Genomic DNA, 20,854 nt, shown 5'->3' with positions numbered 1-20,854 from the left:
TCCACCCACTTTCCTGCATATTAATCCCAGTCATCCAATACACAGAAAAAAAGCAAAGTCTCCGGGCACCTTCCGTCCAATTGTTTTATTGCAGTGTATAGATCGTGCGTCTACAATGCAGCCATGTGACTGTTCCTCAGGTGATGGTGTAGTGGAGGTGGGGGGGCGTGCAGGCCCCAACTGGTGCTCGGCGCCCCCCCAACTCCACCAATAAAACAATTGGACGGAAGGTGCCCGGAGACTTTGCTTTTTTTCTGTGTATTGGATGTACTGATGGCTTTCTTCACCTACCCCGATGTGCACACGTCCCAGCAGCAGAAGCGTAGATGATCTGGTGAGAACAGTGGTTTCATTTTGCCCATATACACCTACACTGCTCCAGGTTAGTGTAGGGAGTGCCACTCACATCTACCTCTCCTTGGCAACATATTAATCCCAGTCACCCAGTGGCCAACTGTGTCAAGTTTGAGAACCCTGCCAATAACAGAATGGCTGAAATCAATCTAACAAATCTGATTGGCTGTTTGTGGCTCCACCCTCTTTAGTGAATTTGGTCCCCAGTCACCCAATGACTGACTGCATCAGGTTTGAGGCCCCTGCCACTAACAGTGTAAGAATGGTAGCACTGTAAATATTCCCCATGAAAATCAGTAGGTGAATTTTGATTGGCTGTTGTAGGCTCCACCCACATTTCTGAATAATAATCCCAATCACCCAGTGGCCAATTGTGTCAAGTTTGGGAACCCTGCCATGTAAAAAATTAAGTGTCTGGCATCGCCCACTTTTTCTAACCTTGACATATAGTCACTCGATTACCAAGTTTATCAACTTTGGGGTCCTTGGTATCAATACTTTGTATATCTGATTGGCTGTTTGTGGCTCCACCCCTTTCTGAATTTGAACCCCAGTTACCCAGTGACCAACTGTACCAGGTTTGAGGCATCTGCTATTAACAGTATAAGAATGGTAGAAGTTTAAATATTACCTTTGAAAATCAAAAGTTGAATTTCGATTGGCTGTTGTAGGCTCCACCCACTTTCCAAAATTTTAATCTCATTCACCCAATGACCAACTGTGCAAAGTTTGACAACCCTGACATTAACAGTGTAAGAATGGCTGCAGTTTATATTTTCCCAGTAAAATTTGTTTTTGGCTCCGCCCACTTTTTGTAACCTTGTCACACAGTCAGTCAATGACCAAGCTTGTGAGCTTTCAGGTTCCTGGCAAAAATGTGTGAATGGAAGCAGTTTATCCAGCAAAGAAATCTGTTTGGCTGTATGTGGCCCCGTCCATTTAGTGAATTTGGACCCCAGTCACCCAATGACTAACTGCAGCAAGTCTGAAGCCTCTGCCATAAACAGTGTAAGAATGACAGCAGTTTAAATATTCCCCTTTAAAATCAATAGGTGAATTTTGATTGGCTGTTGTAGGCTCCACCCACTTTCCTGAATCTTACTCTTATTCACCCTGTGACCAAGTGTGGCAAGTTTGAGAATCCTGCGATTAACAGTGTAAGAATGGCTGCAGTTTACATTTTCCCATTTTAAATGAATGGCTGAATTTTGATTGGCTGTTTTATGCTCCACCCGCTTTTCCTGGATTTGTAACCTCGGTCACCAAGTACCCAACTGTGCCAAGTGTGGGGACTCTGGCTTGATTACTGTGAGAATGGCAGCCTTTTACATTTTTTCCATTGACATGAATGGGTGATATCTGATTGGGTGTTTGTAGCTCCGCCCAGGTGTGCAGGGGGGACGCGAGACCCCCAGAACATATCATCCCAGGTAGTAAGGGATCTGTATACCAAGTTTCGTTCAAATCGGTCAAGCTGTTTTCGCGTGATACGCACGCACACACGCACGCACGCACGCACGCACGCACACACACACACACACACACACACACACACACACACACACACACACACACACACACACACACACACTTTTATATATATAGATTTTTTTTTTATGTATAGGTTATTTATAGGTTATTATTTTGTTCCTCATCTTTTAGAGCATAGAGGAAGTTCTGAGTTCAGGTCCGTTTTAAAGAAAACCCAAACTACACCTACACCTTCCTTCTTTTGGTCTGGTCTCTGCCGTGTTCAACATACTGAAATAATATTGTTATACTGATAGACCTTACAGTGTACCAGCCTGGCCAGAGACTCGGAATGCATCAATTCTGTATCATGCGGGCAGCCATCTTACTTTCTGACCGCAATACTTCACTAGCGCAGCCGCTACTATGTTAAAGAGGATCCGAGATGAAAAACTAACTATAACAAGTAACTTGTCTATATATCTTACCTAAAGTTTAGATAGTTTACACAGCAAATCTAGCTGCAAACAGCTTCAACGATATATGATTATTTCTTCCTGTGATACAATGAGAGCAGCCATGTTCTGCTTGTGATCATTACACAGGCAAGCTGCTCTGCATCTCCACCCCCTCAGCCTGTGAAAATGTCACTCTTCTCTGCCTCTGAAATCTCTGGCTAGTAACACCTCCTCCTGCTCTTGCCCAGACTGAGCTCCCATAAGCCCTTGCTACATGGGTCTCAGAGTGCCCAGACGCTGAAGGAGCTGTGGGCGAGGCTTGTTTAGTTTATAGGGAATTGGGGTATTAAAACAAAAAAAAACAAAAAATTGGCTTGAGGAATGCCCTATAAACTATATGAAAGGAACACAATTATGCAATGAGTAAAAGTTTATCTTGGATCCACTTTAATTAACGTAGTTACTATGTAATTAACATAGTAGCAGCGCGCTAGTTAAGTATCTCGGTCGTGATACTTCACAGTAGTGGCCGGGATTTAAATGAGCGTGCGTTATGTAAGCAACGTGCGTAACTAAGGAAGGCACGTTACGCTGCACGACTTGCGCTGCTGTCATGTTGCTTGCGATGCAATTCTTATGATTATACCGAACACTAACCTTTAACCAAACCAACCTAATGATTATACCGAACACTAACCTTTAACCATATCCCCTAACACTAACCTGTAACCCCAACTCTTAACACACCCATAGCTAGGCCTAATTCTAAGCTCTAACCCTATCTCCTAACACTAACCTGTAACCTCAACACCAACACTTACATGACAAAACCTAACACTAACATGTAACTCTGTCTCCAAACACTAACCCTTCTATAACCATACCCAACACTAACCTCTAACCCAGAGCGCCCAGCACTGCAGGCAAACACACAGCACCCCCTCTGCACTCGGCTATGGTTTGGTTGAGCACTCAGAGCCGAAATCTATACGCCACAACCAAACTCTTGGAGCCCATGTTAACAACCCTATAGCAATACTGTAGCCAAATGCCTAGAGCCACAGTCCTACCTCAAGCGCCCAAAGTGCCACTCCAGCTTTTCTATTTCTATAGCCGAGAGCTATAGAAAGTAGCTAAGTAGAAGGCAAAACACTTCAATCTGGCTGAAGAAGCGATGACAGCATTTCAGAGCTGAAAAGTTCAGAGTCCTTACTTCTGCTTGTTTTGCACAGGGCTGTGGAGTCGCTACAAAAATCATCTGACTGATACTCCTCAATTTATGAAACCTCCGACACCAGGTACCCAAAACTGCTCTGACTCCGACTCCACAGCCCTGGTTTTGCAACTGAATGAAGCAGATTTTACGTCAGACTGACATGGCTGCTGTTTTAGTATTCAGTCTTAAAAATTCAGATCTTACACTGAAAATAAAAAATAGGATACTCCGTTACGTTACAATTTCTATTTACCATGAATGCAATTATTTGATACATTTAATTTCAGTCCAGGATTACTTTAAAGGAGTTGTCAGCCAAATACTGCTGCCCCATAATATACTTACCTGGGGCTTCCTCCAGCCCCTAGCAGCCGGTATGTCCCTCGCAGCATCTGCGCTCACAGCCGCTGGCCCGAGGTCCCCGCCGGTGCAGAGGCAGATCTCAAGGTTGTCCTCTACTGCGCCTGCGTGAGCGCCACTGTCAATGAAGTCCACGTTGTCCGCAGTGTACTGCGCCGGCTACTGTGCCTGCGCTGTCCACTGCGGACAACGTGGACTTGATTGACAGCGGTGCTCACGCAGGTGCAGTAGAGGTCTGCTTCAGCACCGGCGGGGACCTCAGGCCGGCAGCTTCAAACGGAGATGCTGCTAGGGACATGTCGGCTGCAAGGGGCTGGAGGAAGCCCCATGGGGTAGCAGTATTTGGCCGATGCTACAGATTGAAGTATTAAATAAATACAAATATACAGAACATGCCTAAGTACCACGGCTGTGGAGTCGGAAGCAATTTTGGGTACCTGGAGTCGGAGTTGGTGGTTTCATGAACTGAGGAGTCAGATGATTTTTGTACCCACTCCACAGCCCTGCTAAGTACTGATGGAGACACAGAGGGCTGAAGCTTTAGTATCTTATTCACAGCACTCTCCCGAGCAATGAGAAGAGTGTGTAACACAGCTATCCCCAGGCCTGTCACCTCTGGGCTGACTGAGCAAAGCGTGGAGCTCACAAAACGCAGCTGTCCAAGCGTTACGGTGAATCGTAGTAAGCGCCGTACAGAGGAATTCACGCTAATGTGTGTGACATAATACTGCCACCACCAGGGATACCGGGAGAGGAAATACACACACAGTGTGCAGATAGTATAATACGTGTGACATAATACTGCCACCACCAGGGATAACGGGAGAGGAAATACACACACAGTGTGTAGATAGTATAATGTGTGACATAATACTGCCACCACCAGGGATACCGGGAGAGGAAATACACACACAGTGGGCAGATAGTATAATGCGTGTGACATAATACTGCCTCCAGGGATACCGGGAGAGGAAATACACACACAGTGTGCAGATAGTATAATATGTGTGACATAATATTGCCACCAGGGATACCGGGAGAGGAAATACACACACAGTGTGCAGATAGTATAATACGTGTGACATAATACTGCCACCAGGGATAACGGGAGAGGAAATACACACACAGTGGGCAGATAGTATAATGCGTGTGACATAATACTGCCTCCAGGGATACCGGGAGAGGAAATACACACACAGTGTGCAGATAGTATAATATGTGTGACATAATACTGCCACCACCAGGGATAACGGGAGAGGAAATACACACGCAGTGGGCAGATAGTATAATGCGTGTGACATAATACTGCCACCACCAGGGATAACGGGAGAGGAAATACACAGTGTGTAGATAGTATAATACGTGTGACATAATACTGCCACCAGGGATACCGGGAGAGGAAATACACACACAGTGTGCAGATAGTATAATATGTGTGACATAATACTGCCACCACCAGGGATAACAGGAGAGGAAATACACAGTGTGTAGATAGTATAATACGTGTGACATAATACTGCCACCAGGGATACCGGGAGAGGAAATACACACACAGTGTGCAGATAGTATAATATGTGTGACATAATACTGCCACCAGGGATAACGGGAGAGGAAATACACACACAGTGGGCAGATAGTATAATATGTGTGACATAATACTGCCACCAGGGATAACGGGAGAGGAAATACACACACAGTGTGCAGATAGTATAATATGTGTGACATAATACTGCCACCAGAGATACCGGGAGAGGAAATACACACACAGTGGGCAGATAGTATAATATGTGTGACATAATACTGCCACCAGGGATACTGGGAGAGGAAATACACACACAGTGGGCAGATAGTATAATGTGTGTGACATAATACTGCCACCAGGGATATTGGGAGAGGAAATACACACACAGTGGGCAGATAGTAAAATACGTGTGACATAATACTGCCACCAGGGATAACTGGAGAGGAAATACACACACAGTGGGCAGATAGTATAATATGTGTGACATAATACTGCCACCAGGGATAACTGGAGAGGAAATACACACACAGTGGGCAGATAGTATAATACGTGTGACATAATACTGCCACCAGGGATAATGGGAGAGGAAATACACACACAGTGGGCAGATAGTATAATATGTGTGACATAATACTGCCACCAGGGATAATGGAAGAGGAAATACACACACAGTGGGCAGATAGTATAATATGTGTGACATAATACTGCCACCAGGGATAACGGAAGAGGAAATACACACACAGTGGGCAGATAGTATAATATGTGTGACATAATACTGCCACCAGGGATACCGGGAGAGGAAATACACACACAGTGTGCAGATAGTATAATATGTGTGACATAATACTGCCACCACCAGGGCTACTGGGAGAGGAAATACACACACAGTGTGCAGATAGTATAATATGTGTGACATAATACTGCCACCAGGGATACCGGGAGAGGAAATACACACACAGTGTGCAGATAGTATAATATGTGTGACATAATACTGCCACCAGGGATAATGGAAGAGGAAATACACACACAGTGGGCAGATAGTATAATATGTGTGACATAATACTGCCACCAGGGATAACAGAAGAGGAAATACACACACAGTGTGCAGATAGTATAATACGTGTGACATAATACTGCCACCAGGGATAACGGGAGAGGAAATACACACACAGTGGGCAGATAGTATAATACGTGTGACATAATACTGCCACCAGGGATAACGGGAGAGGAAATACACACACAGTGGGCAGATAGTATAATATGTGTGACATAATACTGCCACCAGGGATACCGGGAGAGGAAATACACACACAGTGGGCAGATAGTATAATACGTGTGACATAATACTGCCACCAGGGATACCGGGAGAGGAAATACACACACAGTGGGCAGATAGTATAATATGTGTGACATAATACTGCCACCAGGGATAACGGAAGAGGAAATACACACACAGTGTGCAGATAGTATAATATGTGTGACATAATACTGCCACCAGGGATAACGGAAGAGGAAATACACACACAGTGTGCAGATAGTATAATATGTGTGACATAATACTGCCACCAGGGATACCGGGAGAGGAAATACACACAGTGTGCAGATAGTATAATACGTGTGACATAATACTGCCACCAGGGATAACAGGAGAGGAAATACACACACAGTGGGCAGATAGTATAATACGTGTGACATAATACTGCCACCAGGGATAACGGGAGAGGAAATACACACACAGTGGGCAGATAGTATAATACGTGTGACATAATACTGCCACCAGGGATACCGGGAGAGGAAATACACACAGTGTGCAGATAGTATAATATGTGTGACATAATACTGCCACCAGGGATAACGGGAGAGGAAATACACACACACAGTGTGCAGATAGTATAATATGTGTGACATAATACTGCCACCAGGGATACCGGGAGAGGAAATACACACAGTGGGCAGATAGTATAATACGTGTGACATAATACTGCCACCAGGGATACCGGGAGAGGAAATACACACACAGTGTGCAGATAGTATAATACGTGTGACATAATACTGCCACCAGGGATAACGGGAGAGGAAATACACACACAGTGTGTAGATAGTATAATTCGTGTGACATAATACTGCCACCAGGGATAACGGGAGAGGAAATACACACACAGTGTGTAGATAGTATAATTCGTGTGACATAATACTGCCACCAGGGATACCGGGAGAGGAAATACACACACAGTGTGCAGATAGTATAATACGTGTGACATAATACTGCCACCACCAGGGATAACGGGAGAGGAAATACACACACAGTGTGCAGATAGTATAATATGTGTGACATAATACTGCCACCAGGGATACCGGGAGAGGAAATACACACACAGTGTGCAGATAGTATAATACGTGTGACATAATACTGCCACCACCAGGGATAACGGGAGAGGAAATACACACACAGTGTGCAGATAGTATAATACGTGTGAATACAAATTCACATAACTCAATGAATGATTGAGACACATTAATATCTTTTTTTATTGTCCTGGCAGTCTTTTCTTCAGATATGGAAGGTGTTCTTTAAAGTGAACCTGAACTGAGAGGGATACGGAGGCAGCCATATTTGTTTCCTTTTAAACAATACCAGTTGCCTGGCTGCTCTGCTGATCTATTTGGCTGCAGTAGTGTCTGAATCACAGGCACAGAAATAAGCATGCAACTAATAAAGTCAGATCTGACAATCATGTCAGAAACCCCTGATCTACATATGCTTGGGGGTCTATGGCTAAAAGTATTAGAGACAGAGGATCAGCTGGGCTGCCAGGCAACTAGTATTGCTTAAAAGGAAATAAATATGGCAGCCTCCATATAATTCTCATCTTGGGCTCACTTTAAAAGGGGTTGTAACTTACAAAAATAAAAGGTTGCCAACATCCCCCCTCCCCCCCCCAAAAAAATATAAATAAATAAATTGCCCCCAATGTGTCTGGCTAGACATATAACTAGGGATTTAGCCGACTGCTGATGATTGGAAGAATGGACCAAAAATAATTTTTTTAGTTTAGCATGCTATTTTGCAGGGCGGTGGAGTCGGTACAAAAGTCTTCCGACTCTGACTCCTCAGTTTATGAAACCTCCGACTCCAACTCTGACTCCGGGTACCCAAAATGGCTCCAACTCCGACTCCTTAGTCTAATACTTACCAGGGCTGTGGATTTTGTACAAAAATCATCCGACTCTAACTCCCGACTCCTCCGTATATGAAATCTCCAACTCCGACTACGGGTGCCCAAAATGGCTCCAACTCTGACTCCAGGTACCCAAAATGGCTCCAACTCCGACTCCTTAGTCTAATACTTACCAGGGCTGTGGATTTTGTACAAAAATCATCCGACTCTAACTCCCGACTCCTCCGTTTATGAAATCTCCAACTCCGACTACGGGTGCCCAAAATTCATCCGACTCATCGACTCTGACTGCAACGCCGACTCCACAGCCCTGCTATTTTGGAACACTGCAAGGGAAAAGAGGCGCCCAATATAAATAAAACACTTTAAAATCAATAAAATAAAGAAGGCTGAGGTGGCTTACCTCATAGACGACAAACTCACTTAATTAAGGAAGTTTAATAGATAATTAAGCACAGGCAGCACGTTTCGTGGGACCATGCCCACTTCCTCAGGCAAATTAAAAGTGCCAGAGCCATCTATATGCCAGACTCGGGGCGCCTCTAGAGCCACCTCAACCTTCATTTTATTGATTTTAAAGTGTTTTATTTATATTGAGCGCCTCTTTTCCCTTGCTGTACCCCATTCCCCCCACCTATCCAGGAGGGGGGGCCTTGCGGCCGGTAACTGTCAGAGGCAATCGTCGGCCGGTAACTGTCAGAGGCAATCGTCGGCCGGTAACTGTCAGAGGCAATCGTCGGCCGGTAACTGTCAGAGGCGAGCGTCGGCCGGTAACTGTCAGAGGCAATCGTCGGCCGGTAACTGTCAGAGGCAAGCGTCGGCCGGTAACTGTCAGAGGCAATCGTCGGCCGGTAACTGTCAGAGGCAATCGTCGGCCGGTAACTGTCAGAGGCGAGCGTCGGCCGGTAACTGTCAGAGGCGATCGTCGGCCGATAACGGTCAGAGGCGATCGTCGGCCGGTAACTGTCAGAGGCAAGCGTCGGCCGGTAACGGTCAGAGGCAAGTGTCGGCCGGTAACGGTCAGAGGCAAGCGTCGGCCGGTAACGGTCAGAGGCAAGTGTCGGCCGGTAACGGTCAGAGGCAAGCGCCGGCCGGTAACTGTCAGAGGCGAGCGTCGGCCGGTAACTGTCAGAGGCGAGCGTCGGCCGGTAACTGTCAGAGGCGAGCGTCGGCCGGTAACTGTCAGAGGCGAGCGTCGGCCGGTAACTGTCAGAGGCGAGCGTCGGCCGGTAACTGTCAGAGGCGAGCGTCGGCCGGTAACTGTCAGAGGCGAGCGTCGGCCGGTAACGGTCAGAGGCGAGCGTCGGCCGGTAACGGTCAGAGGCGAGCGTCGGCCGGTAACTGTCAGAGGCAAGCGTCGGCCGGTAACTGTCAGAGGCAATCGTCGGCCGGTAACTGTCAGAGGCAATCGTCGTCCGGTAACTGTCAGAGGCAATCGTCGGCCGGTAACTGTCAGAGGAGAGCGTCGGCCGGTAACTGTCAGAGGCAATCGTCGGCCGGTAACGGTCAGAGGCAATCGTCGGCCGGTAACTGTCAGAGGCAATCGTCGGCCGGTAACTGTCAGAGGCAATCGTCGGCCGGTAACTGTCAGAGGCAAGCGTCGGCCGGTAACTGTCAGAGGCAATCGTCGGCCGGTAACTGTCAGAGGCAATCGTCGGCCGGTAACTGTCAGAGGCGAGCGTCGGCCGGTGACTGTCAGAGGCAATCGTCGGCCGGTAACGGTCAGAGGCAATCGTCGGCCGGTAACGGTCAGAGGCGAGCGTCTCTGCATTCTTGCATTATTATTGCTTCCCTTCAGAACAGTTCTGACAGTGATAACAGTCATCTCTGCGTTATAAATATGGAAACCCTTTCTATAAGTAAAGCGACAAGTCCAGAGAAGAGAAAAGACTGTAGTAAAGTGAACAGCAAGTGAACAGCAATCACTCACAGCACAGGGACACCATTAGGCTGTTCCTACCTACCACCTCAACCGCAGAGGAAATAACTCTTTGTGGCCAGCACTGTGGTAATGCTCATATTCCTGCCATTTCCCCCATGTTTTTACCTTTATCCTCCTCAGTGTGTTTTAATTGCTACGTTACTATTGGATGTTTCTTCCACTTTTCCCCTGATTAATGTGTGCCCCATCCTGCCCCCTTTTAAGATTTCTAGTGGGCAATGATTACAGATTAGTAACAAGATGCTAATGTTTCCAACTTGGGTGTAGGTTTAATGCAAACTGAATGTAGCCTGGATTAGCTGAATTCCAGGCTGCATTACATTTGCATCCAGTCTGAAAAAATTAGCATCACATTGGTCATCAAAAGCGATGATGGGATAGGGAAGGAGTTTGGCCAAGAAGCAGATATTCGTTAGAAGGAAGGGTTTGGACAGCAACCAGAGATAATTTCCTGTCCATTATAAAGCAATTTCATCTCCGTAGGAAAGGGAGTTACAGGAGCCAGCCAGGTACTTGTCAGTATATGTTATTGCACAAGTACAGATGTGCAATGCAAATTTACTGGCCAAACGTGGGTTTTGAAGCAAAAAAACCTCTTACTTTCCCTTGCTGTGGGCTCTTGTCACATGATTTTGCCTACAGGTCCCTGCTGGCCCAGAAACAGAAGGGGAAGGAAAGCCAGTATTATTAGCAGATAGTTGACATTATCTCCCAGCATGCATCTGGGTCCAGTGTTCTCCCTAGACCCCTTTAGCCAGGTGCTCCACCCGGCTAGTTTTGATGAGCACCCGGCTGTCATCGGCTCAGCTCCTCCTCTGCTGTAAGCAGAATTGTGCAGAGAAGCGCCGGCCCAGCATTCTCTCATCTCGCCCCACCCGGCTACTTTTTCATGCCACCCGGCTGGAAAAATGTTCTGGGGAGAACACTGATTTATACATGGGGAACAGCAGTGACTGCAGCGGGCTCAGACAATTCCCGAGAGATTTCAGCATGATATTGATCAGGAATTGGCCTGCAGTGTATGAGCAGCTGACAGATCTCTCCCCAATCAGACATGATTAGAGAGAGGTTTGTTTCTCGGTGGAATCTGTCCATCATTGCTTGGTGTATGGCTACCTTAGCACATTGCTTCCATTGTCTCATCAAGCTCTACAACTTACTGCTTTCCATGTATGGCCAATGCTTTATGTGTAGGGAGGGTCAATTATATGCAGATAACTCTGACTTGTATGCAAATGTAATGCAAATTGTATGCAGATAACCAGATTTGTCAGGAAATGCATTTGATTGGCTGAATTCCTAGCTGCAGGAAGTATTAATGCAAGGCAAAGTTATCGTCATGTGATTGGCCGCCTGGAATAAGCACAACCTTCTGAGATGGTGCAAATTGTATGCTAATTATATGCAAAGTTATGCAGCTGCTGCATTTAATCCATTTCCAATCTGCATAAATTTTCAGCAGCTCATTGACCCGCCCTAATGATAATTGCTCCTCCCCCCCCCCCCGAATTCTCTAACAGGAAGTGATGATGTTTCTCTATTTGCAGGGCGGAGTCCTGGCATCAGGAACCTCTCAGAGACTCGTCTCTCTGTATCCAAAGACTGTACAACGGATGATGATGTCACTGGACAAGAGTCTCCTGCAGATGTCCTAGTGACCCCAAATATTCCTCCAGACTCCCTTCACCTGTTGAACCCCGAGGGGCCTCATACCCAGCACAACTCTCCCTATGCTGGAGGGTCTCATTCTTGTTCCAAGTGTGGGAAATGTTTTGTACTTAAATCAAATCTTGTCAGACATGAGAGATCTCACACTGGAGAGAAGCCTTATTCATGTTCTGAGTGTGGGAAATGTTTTACTGAGAAATCAAATCTTGTCAGGCATGAGAGATCGCACACTGGTGAGATGCCCTATTCATGTGCTGAGTGTGGGAAATGTTTTGTACATAAATCACATCTTGTCAGGCATGAGAGATCTCACACTGGGGAGAAGCCTTATTCATGTGCTGAGTGTGGGAAACGTTTTGTACATAAATCACAACTTGTCATACATGAGAGATCTCACACTGGTGAGAAGCCCTATTCATGTGCTGAGTGTGGGGAATGTTTTGTACATAAATCACAACTTGTCATACATGAAAGATCTCACACTGGGGAGAGGCCTTATTCATGTGCAGAGTGCGGGAAATATTTTGTACAAATGGCACATCTTGCCAGACATGAGAGATCCCACACAGGAGAGAAGCCTTATCGTTGTTCTGAGTGTGGGAAATGTTTTGTTCGGAAACAACATCTTGACATACATGAGAGATCCCACACAGGAGAGAAGCCCTATTCATGTGCTGAGTGTGGGAAATATTTTGGAACTAAAGGACACCTTGTCATACATAAGAGATCCCACACAGGAGAGAAGCCCTATCCATGTACGGAGTGTGGGAAATGTTTTGGATATAAATCAGAGCTTGTCAAACATGAGAGATTTCACACTGGTGAGAAGCCCTATTCATGTACTGAGTGTGGGAAATGTTTTGTATGTAAAGCACACCTTGTCACACATGAGAGATCTCACACTGGTGAGAAGCCCTATCCATGTACTGAGTGTGGGAAATGTTTTGGATATAAATCAGAGCTTGTCAAACATGAGAGATTTCACACTGGTGAGAAGCCCTATTCATGTGCTGAGTGTGGGAAATGTTTTCTTAACAAATCATGTCTTGTAAGACATGAGAGATCTCACACTGGGGAGAAGCCCTATTCATGTACTGAGTGTGGGAAATGTTTTGGATATAAAGCACATCTTGTCGTACATGTGAGATCTCACACTGATGAGAAGCCCTATTCATGTGCTGAGTGTGGGAAATGGTTTGTTCAGAATTCAGAGCTTCTCAGACATAAGAGATCTCACAGTGGTGATAATCCCTATTCATGTGCTGAGTGTGGGAAATGTTTTGTTAAGAAATCTGAGCTTGTCAGACATGAGAGATCTCACACTGGTGAGAAGCCCTATTCATGTACTGAGTGTGGGAAATGTTATGGGCATAAAACAGATCTTGTCAGACATGTGAGATCTCACACTGGTGAGAAGCCCTATTCATGTGGTGAGTGTGGGAAATGTTTTGTTAAGAAATCTGAGCTTGTCAGACATGAGAGATCTCACACTGGTGAGAAGCCCTATTCATGTACTGAGTGTGGGAAATGTTATGGGCATAAAACAGATCTTGTCAGACATGTGAGATCTCACACTGGTGAGAAGCCCTATTCATGTGGTGAGTGTGGGAAATGTTTTTCACAGAAATCTCTTCTTGTCGCTCATGAGAGATCTCACACTGGCGAGAAGCCCTATTCATGTGCTGAGTGTGGGAAATGTTTTTCACAGAAATCTCATCTTGTCAGACATGAGAGATCTCACACTGTTGAGAATTCCTAAGCATGTGCTGAGTGTTGGAAATGTTTTGGTTGGAAATTAAGTATTTCAAACACAAGATAACAAAGGAGAATGCAGCCACAAAATAGCTCAGCCTGCTCTGACCAAATTGTTGCAGCAACTTGCGGAGATATGTAGTTTGGTAACCGGCTGTTGCCAGCAGGGGAATTACCTCATCTTTTTGCTAATTTTAGCCCCGGCTGTTGCCGCCAGCTCACATAGTAATTCTGTGCTTTTGCATTACGGCCTATGGCAGTGCCCCAAATCATTGGTTCTGTGCTGAGCTTAAATTAGCTGTCTCGCCAAGTGATGTTCACACAAAGCTTCTGGCAGTGATCTTGTGTATGAAAAAGTATTTATTACAGCCTTGGCTAGTTCATAGTTATAAGTATCATAAAGATAAATGTAGATACATACAATGGTGAAACCACTGATCCTTACAGCTGACTAGCCCCTGCTTTCCCCACCAACTACACTAACCCCTGCTGCCCCCACCAACTACACTAACCGCTGCTGCCCCCATCAACTACACTAACCTCTGCTGCCCCCACCAGCTACACTAACCTCTGCTGCCCCCACCAACTACACTAACCTTTGCTGCCCCAACCAACTACACTACACTAACCCCTGCTGCCCCCACCAACTACTGTAACCTCTGCTGCCCCAACCAACTACACTACACTAACCCCTGCTGCCACCACCAACTACACTAACCCCTGCTGCCCCCACCAACTACACTACACTAACCCCTGCTGCCCCCACCAACTACACTACACTAACCTCTGATGCCCCCACCAACTACGCTACACTAACACCTGCTGCCCCCACCAACTACACTACACTAACCCCTGCTGCCTCAACCAACTACACTACACTAACCCCTGCTGCCCCCACCAACTACACTACACTAACCCCTGCTGCCCCCACCAACTACACTACACTAACCTCTGCTGCCCCCACCAACTACACTACACTAACCTCTGCTGCCTCCACCAACTACACTACACTAACCCCTGCTGCCTCCACCAACTACACTACACTAACCTCTGCTGCCTCCACCAACTACACTACACTAACCTCTGCTTTCTCCACCAACTGCACTACACTAACCTCTGCTGCCCCCACCAACTACACTACACTAACCCCTGCTGCCTCCACCCACTACACTAACCACTGCTTTCCCCACCAACTACACTACACTAACCCCTGCTGACCCTACCAACTACACTAACACCTGCTAACCCCCACCAACTACACTACACTAACACCTGCTGCCCCCACCAACTACACTACACTAACCCCTGCTGCCCCCACCAACTACACTACACTAACCTCTGCTGCCCCCACCAACTACACATCACTAACCCCTGCTGCCTCAACCAACTACACTACACTAACCTCTGCCTCCCCACCAGCTAACCTAAACTAACCTCTGCTGCCCCCTCCAGCTACATTACACTAACTACTTCTGCCCCCACTACCTACATTTTGTTATTTCAACGGCATGAAATTCCACCGTATGATAACCATAAAAAAACACGGTAAGACGGTATTACAGTTTACTGCTTTATACAATTATTTAGACCCCCCTACACACATTGCCGAGAGATATGGAAAGGCCGGGTAAAACTGTAAAAAGGCTCAACCTGCTTCCGCAAAAGTTATTGGAGATTGGAGTTAGAGATAGGTGTAACCAGTAATAGGTGACCGAAGCATAGGTATCCAGGGATGCATGTAGCCAGTGGTAGGTGGCCATAGCATAGGTAGCCAGGGATAGGTGGCCGCAGCATAGGTAGCCAGGGATAGGTGTAGCCAGTAGTAGGTGCCCGCAGCATAGGTAGCCAGGGATAGGTGTAGCCAGTAATAGGTGGCCGCAGCATAGGTAGCCAGGGATAGGTGTAGCCAGTAGTAGGTGGCCGTAGCATAGGTAACCAGGGATAGGTGTAGCCAGTAATAGGTGGCCGCAGCATAGGTAGCCAGGGATAGGTGTAGCCAGTAATAGGTGGCCGCAGTATAGGTAGCCAGGGATAGGTGTAGCCAGTAGTAGGTGGCCGCAGCATAGGTAGCCAGGGATAGGTGTAGCCAGTAGTAGGTGGCTGCAGCATAGGTAGCCAGGGATAGGTGTAGCCAGTAATAGGTGGCCGCAGCATAGGTAGCCAGGGATAGGTGCAGCCAGTAGTAGGTGGCTGCAGCATAGGTAGCCAGGGATAGGTGCAGCCAGTAGTAGGTGGCTGCAGCATAGGTAGCCAGGGATAGGTGTAGCCAGTAGTAGGTGGCTGCAGCATAGGTAGCCAGGGATAGGTGTAGCCAGTCAAAGGTGGCCGCAGCATAGGTAGCCAGGGATAGGTGTAGCCAGTAGTAGGTGGCCGCAGCATAGGTAGCCAGGGATAGGTGTAGCCAGTAATAGGTGGCCGCAGCATAGGTAGCCAGGGATAGGTGTAGCCAGTAGTAGGTGCCCGCAGCATAGGTAGCCAGGGATAGGTGTAGCCAGTAATAGGTGGCCGCAGCATAGGTAGCCAGGGATAGGAGTAGCCAGTAATAGGTGGCCGCAGCATAGGTAGCCAGGGATAGGTGTAGCCAGTAATAGGAGGCCGCAGCATAGGTAGCCAGGGATAGGTGTAGCCAGTAATAGGTGGCCGCAGCATAGGTAGCCAGGGATAGGTGTAGCCAGTAGTAGGTGGCCGCAGCATAGGTAGCCAGGGATAGGAGTAGCCAGTAGTAGGTGGCCGCAGCATAGGTAGCCAGGGATAGGTGTAGCCTGTAGTAGGTGGCCGCAGCATAGGTAGCCAGGGATAGGTGTAGCCAGTAATAGGAGGCCGCAGCATAGGTAGCCAGGGATAGGTGTAGCCAGTAATAGGTGGCCGCAGCATAGGTAGCCAGGGATAGGTGTAGCCAGTAGTAGGTGGCCGCAGCATAGGTAGCCAGGGATAGGAGTAGCCAGTAGTAGGTGGCCGCAGCATAGGTAGCCAGGGATAGTTGTAGCCAGTGGTAGGTGGCCGCAGCATAGGTAGCCAGGGATAGGTGTAGCCAGTAATAGGTGGCCGCATCATAGGTAGCCAGGGCTAGGTGTAGCCAGTGGTAGGTGGCCGCAGCATAGGTAGTCAGGGATAGGTGTATCCAGTGGTAGGTGGCCACAGCATAGGTAGCTAGGGATAGGTGTAGCCAGTGGTAGGTGGCCGCAGCATAGGTAGCCAGGGATAGGTGTAGCCAGTGGTAGGTGGCCGCAGCATAGGTAGCCAGGGATAGGTGTAGCCAGTAGTAGGTGGCCGCAGCATAGGTAGCCAGGGATAGGTGTAACCAGTAGTAGGTGGCCGCAGCATAGGTAGCCAGGGATAGGTGTGGCCAGTAGTAGGTGGCTGCAGCATAGGTAGCCAGGGATACGTGTAGCCAGTGGTAGGTGGCCGCAGCATAGGTAGCCAGGGATAGGTGTAGCCAGTAATAGGTGGCCGCAGCATAGGTAGCCAGGGATAGGTGTAGCCAGTGGTAGGTGGCTGCAGCATAGGTAGCCAGGGATAGGTGTAGCCAGTGGTAGGTGGCCGCAGCATAGGTAGCCAGGGGTAGGTGTAGCCAGTAATAGGTGGCCGCAGCATAGGTAGCCAGGGATAGGTGTAGTCAGTAATAGGTGGCCGCAGCATAGGTAGCCAGGGATAGGTGCAGCCAGTAATAGGTGGCCGCAGCATAAGTAGCCAGGGATAGGTGTAGCCAGTAGTAGGAGGCCGCAGCATAGTAGCCAGGGATAGTTGTAGCCAGTAGTAGGTGGCCGCAGCATAGGTAGCCAGGGATAGGTGGCGCCAGTAGTAGGAGGCCGCAGCATAGGTAGCCAGGGATAGGTGGCGCCAGTAGTAGGTGGCTGCAGCATAGGTAGCCAGGGATAGGTGTAGCCAGTAGTAGGTGGCCGCAGCATAGGTAGCCAGGGATAGGTGTAGCCTGTAGTAGGTGGCCGCAGCATAGGTAGCAGGGATAGGTGTAGCCAGTAGTAGGTGGCCGCAGCATAGGTAGCCAGGGATAGGTGTAGCCTGTAGTAGGTGGCCGCAGCATAGGTAGCAGGGATAGGTGGCGCCAGTAGTAGGTGGCTGCAGCATAGGTAGCCAGGGATAGGTGTAGCCAGTAGTAGGTGGCCGCAGCATAGGTAGTCAGGGATAAGTGGCGCCAGTAGTAGGTGGCTGCAGCATAGGTAGCAGGGATAGGTGGCGCCAGTAGTAGGTGCCCGCAGTATAGACAGCCAGGGGGGACGCAGCAGTGGGGTGTACAAATACTTGCCGGCAGGTCCTTCACACTGTACTGACTTCATTCTACTTCCTGTTCATGCGTTCCATTTCCTTGTAACAGCGCACAGGACGCAAGAACAGGAAGTAGAATGAAGCCAGTACAGCGTGCAGGACCTGCCGGCAAGTGAGTATTTATTTATCCCCGCCATTGTTTGCGTGCCTGCCGCTGCATCGCATCCCCATCACTAAATCACCCTGCCCCCGAAAACCGGTAAAACGAGATTGTGCATGGTATGATGATAATGCCAACCAAACCGCGGTATACCGTCATACCGATATACCGCAGCAACCCTAGCTACACTGACACTACACTACATCTGCAGTGGAAGATCTCACCTAATCCTGCTGCTGCACTCCTCTCCTCCTCTGTCTCCAGTCATCTTGTGCTGTAAACTCTGGTCCTCAGAGGCCACTGTCCTCCACACATCAGGACCCCAGTCACCACACTCCTCTCCTCCTCTGTCTCCAGTCATCTTGTGCTGTAAACTCCGGTCCTCAGAGGCCGCTGTCCTCCACACATCAGGACCCCAGTCACCACACTCCTCTCCTCCTTTGTCTCCAGTCATCTTGTGCTGTAAACTCCGGTCCTCAGAGGCCACTGTCCTCCACACATCAGGACCCCAGTCACCACACTCCTCTTCCCCACAGTCTCCATCTGCAGCCATCGCACATCCCTCCGCTGCCACCACCTTTCCTAGTTACAGCGTCCTTCCTTGGCACTTCCTGGTTGCTGTTCCCATTACTGTGAGACCTGACAGCGAACGTGTGCCACTCGTCATGCGTTACCCCGGGGCACAGGCACTGTCAGGTCACACAGTAACCAGGAAGTGCCAAGGAAGGACAGAGGTGCGTGAAGAGCGGCAGGATGTGCGGCGGCTGCAGATGGAGACTGTGGGGAAGAGGAACGTGGAGGACGGCGCCCTCTGATGGTCAGAGCATCATAGTGTACAGATGACCGGAGACTGAGGAGAGGAGCGCAGCAGCAGGATTGGTTACTGCTTCCCTGCGCACTCTGCACCGTATCTTCAGAATATAAGACTTTATAAGCTGTTCCTGGAAACGATTCTGTATTATGTAACAAAATAAATCCTATTAGAATGGAAATCTGATGTATCTCCAAGTATCTCTCCTGTGAGTAAAGCTGCTAATAAAGTTATTCCTCTGGATAATGTGCTGAATATCAGCTGTATATTGTTCCCACAGTGTGATGTGTTTTGTTCCTCTGCACGGAATGTAAGATGTACTATTACCTGCATCAATCACATTTACTGTAATAAATAAATTGCATTGTTATACTTAATGAGGCCAGTGTAAGCTGAGTGTTTGTAGCCAGAGCTCTCTGTAACATTGCAGGTCTGTAGTCTGGTGATGGTCAATAAGATGCAAATAATTCTGAGTTGATGCAGAAATCAGAAACGGTTTTATATATGCAGAAAGTTGACCAATCAAATAAAGCTGAGGTGGAATTTTCAAAGTGTCTATATTTGCATAATCCTGCAGCAATTTCCTCTACCATCTGTAACGATCCGCTCAGCTGCCTGCGCAGGCAGGCAGCCTTTTGACCATTGTTCAGGTCTGTATGCTGCAGGACTCTGGAAAGAAGAGCTTCTGTCAGTTTTGCAGCTTGTGCTTGCTGAGGAATTTGCATACGTTGTCATGCAAATTGCCTGGTCACATTCATTGGAGGCGTGTACTATAAGTACTATGTGTGTCCCACAATGCTTCACTGCTCATAGAGGTTTGTTCCTGCTGGACTCACCTGGAGTGTCAGCCACTGCTATCTTAGTATAGTTAATTCTTCGGGAGTGCTCCTTGCATTCCTAGTTAGTGCAGACAGTTTGTGTATAATTTGTACTGCCTATTCTGTCCTGTCTTGTCTGTCGCGATTGCGCTGTCACCAGCGGCGGTTGATAGCGAATCGCTCTGTCTTGTTTGGATCGCACTAGCCTCTAGCGGTAGCGGCTGTGGATCCTTCTGATCTGAGTTCCTGAAGTGTAAGCTGGAGCAGCGGTTGCTACCGGCTACCTCATCTGATCTGTCTTGTTTAGATCGCACTAGCCGCTAGCGTTAGCAGCTGTGGATCTTTCTGATCTGTGTTCCTGCTTGGATCACACTTGCTCTGGCGGAAGAGCGGTGGATCCTTTCTGCCTAGTTCCTGTTTCTCGTTTGTCTGTCTTGTCTGATACGGGCGCTTGCTGTAGGCTCGGTGAGGTAACCGTTAAGCAAGCGTTCACGTTCTTTGTTTCATGTTTGTCTGTTGATGGTTAGTTAGGCGTGCTTGTCTCTATTGTGCTTATCACGTGGAGACCGCGCATAACCGCGTGCACTGTTGCGAATGAGTGCGGTGTTCGCGGTTAGCTAGCGTTTGTTATTTTCCGTATCTCCTCATTGTATGATTTGCTGTGCCTTTGCTATCCTCGTATTCTGTTCTCATCTGCCTTGTGTCACTTCTGGCAATCGCCGTTCTTGCGGTTGCGTTTCTGTTTCCCATCTGCTGTTGTGTGTGCGCGGTCGCGGGGTGGCGACTAGATTGGCGCACACACATACAACCTGTCACTTTGCTCGTTCTCATTCGCAATCGCTTCTCTTGCGATTGCGTTCTGCGCTTCGTACAATTCCTGTCTGGCATTTGTGGAGGTACAGAGGATTGGTTCCTCTGCA

The 20,854-nt window shown here is 47.9% G+C and overlaps 1 protein-coding gene across 1 annotated transcript in view; it reads left to right on the top strand.

The window, feature by feature from the left end:
• The window catches only part of LOC137537255 (zinc finger protein 850-like), a 120,052-nt gene that overhangs the window by 8,144 nt on the left and 91,054 nt on the right, over positions 1–20,854 (top strand). The window contains exon 3 of the mRNA XM_068259344.1: positions 12,049–13,923. Within this exon, the coding sequence (XP_068115445.1) occupies positions 12,049–13,923 (1,875 nt within the window). The remainder of the gene's footprint in view (positions 1–12,048; positions 13,924–20,854) is intronic.

This window comes from Hyperolius riggenbachi, chromosome 10 (assembly GCF_040937935.1).
Source record: "Hyperolius riggenbachi isolate aHypRig1 chromosome 10, aHypRig1.pri, whole genome shotgun sequence".
NCBI classification, from domain to species: domain Eukaryota; kingdom Metazoa; phylum Chordata; class Amphibia; order Anura; family Hyperoliidae; genus Hyperolius; species Hyperolius riggenbachi.
Note: the sequence above shows the minus strand (reverse complement) of the source record. Positions and strands in the feature narration are given on the sequence as shown.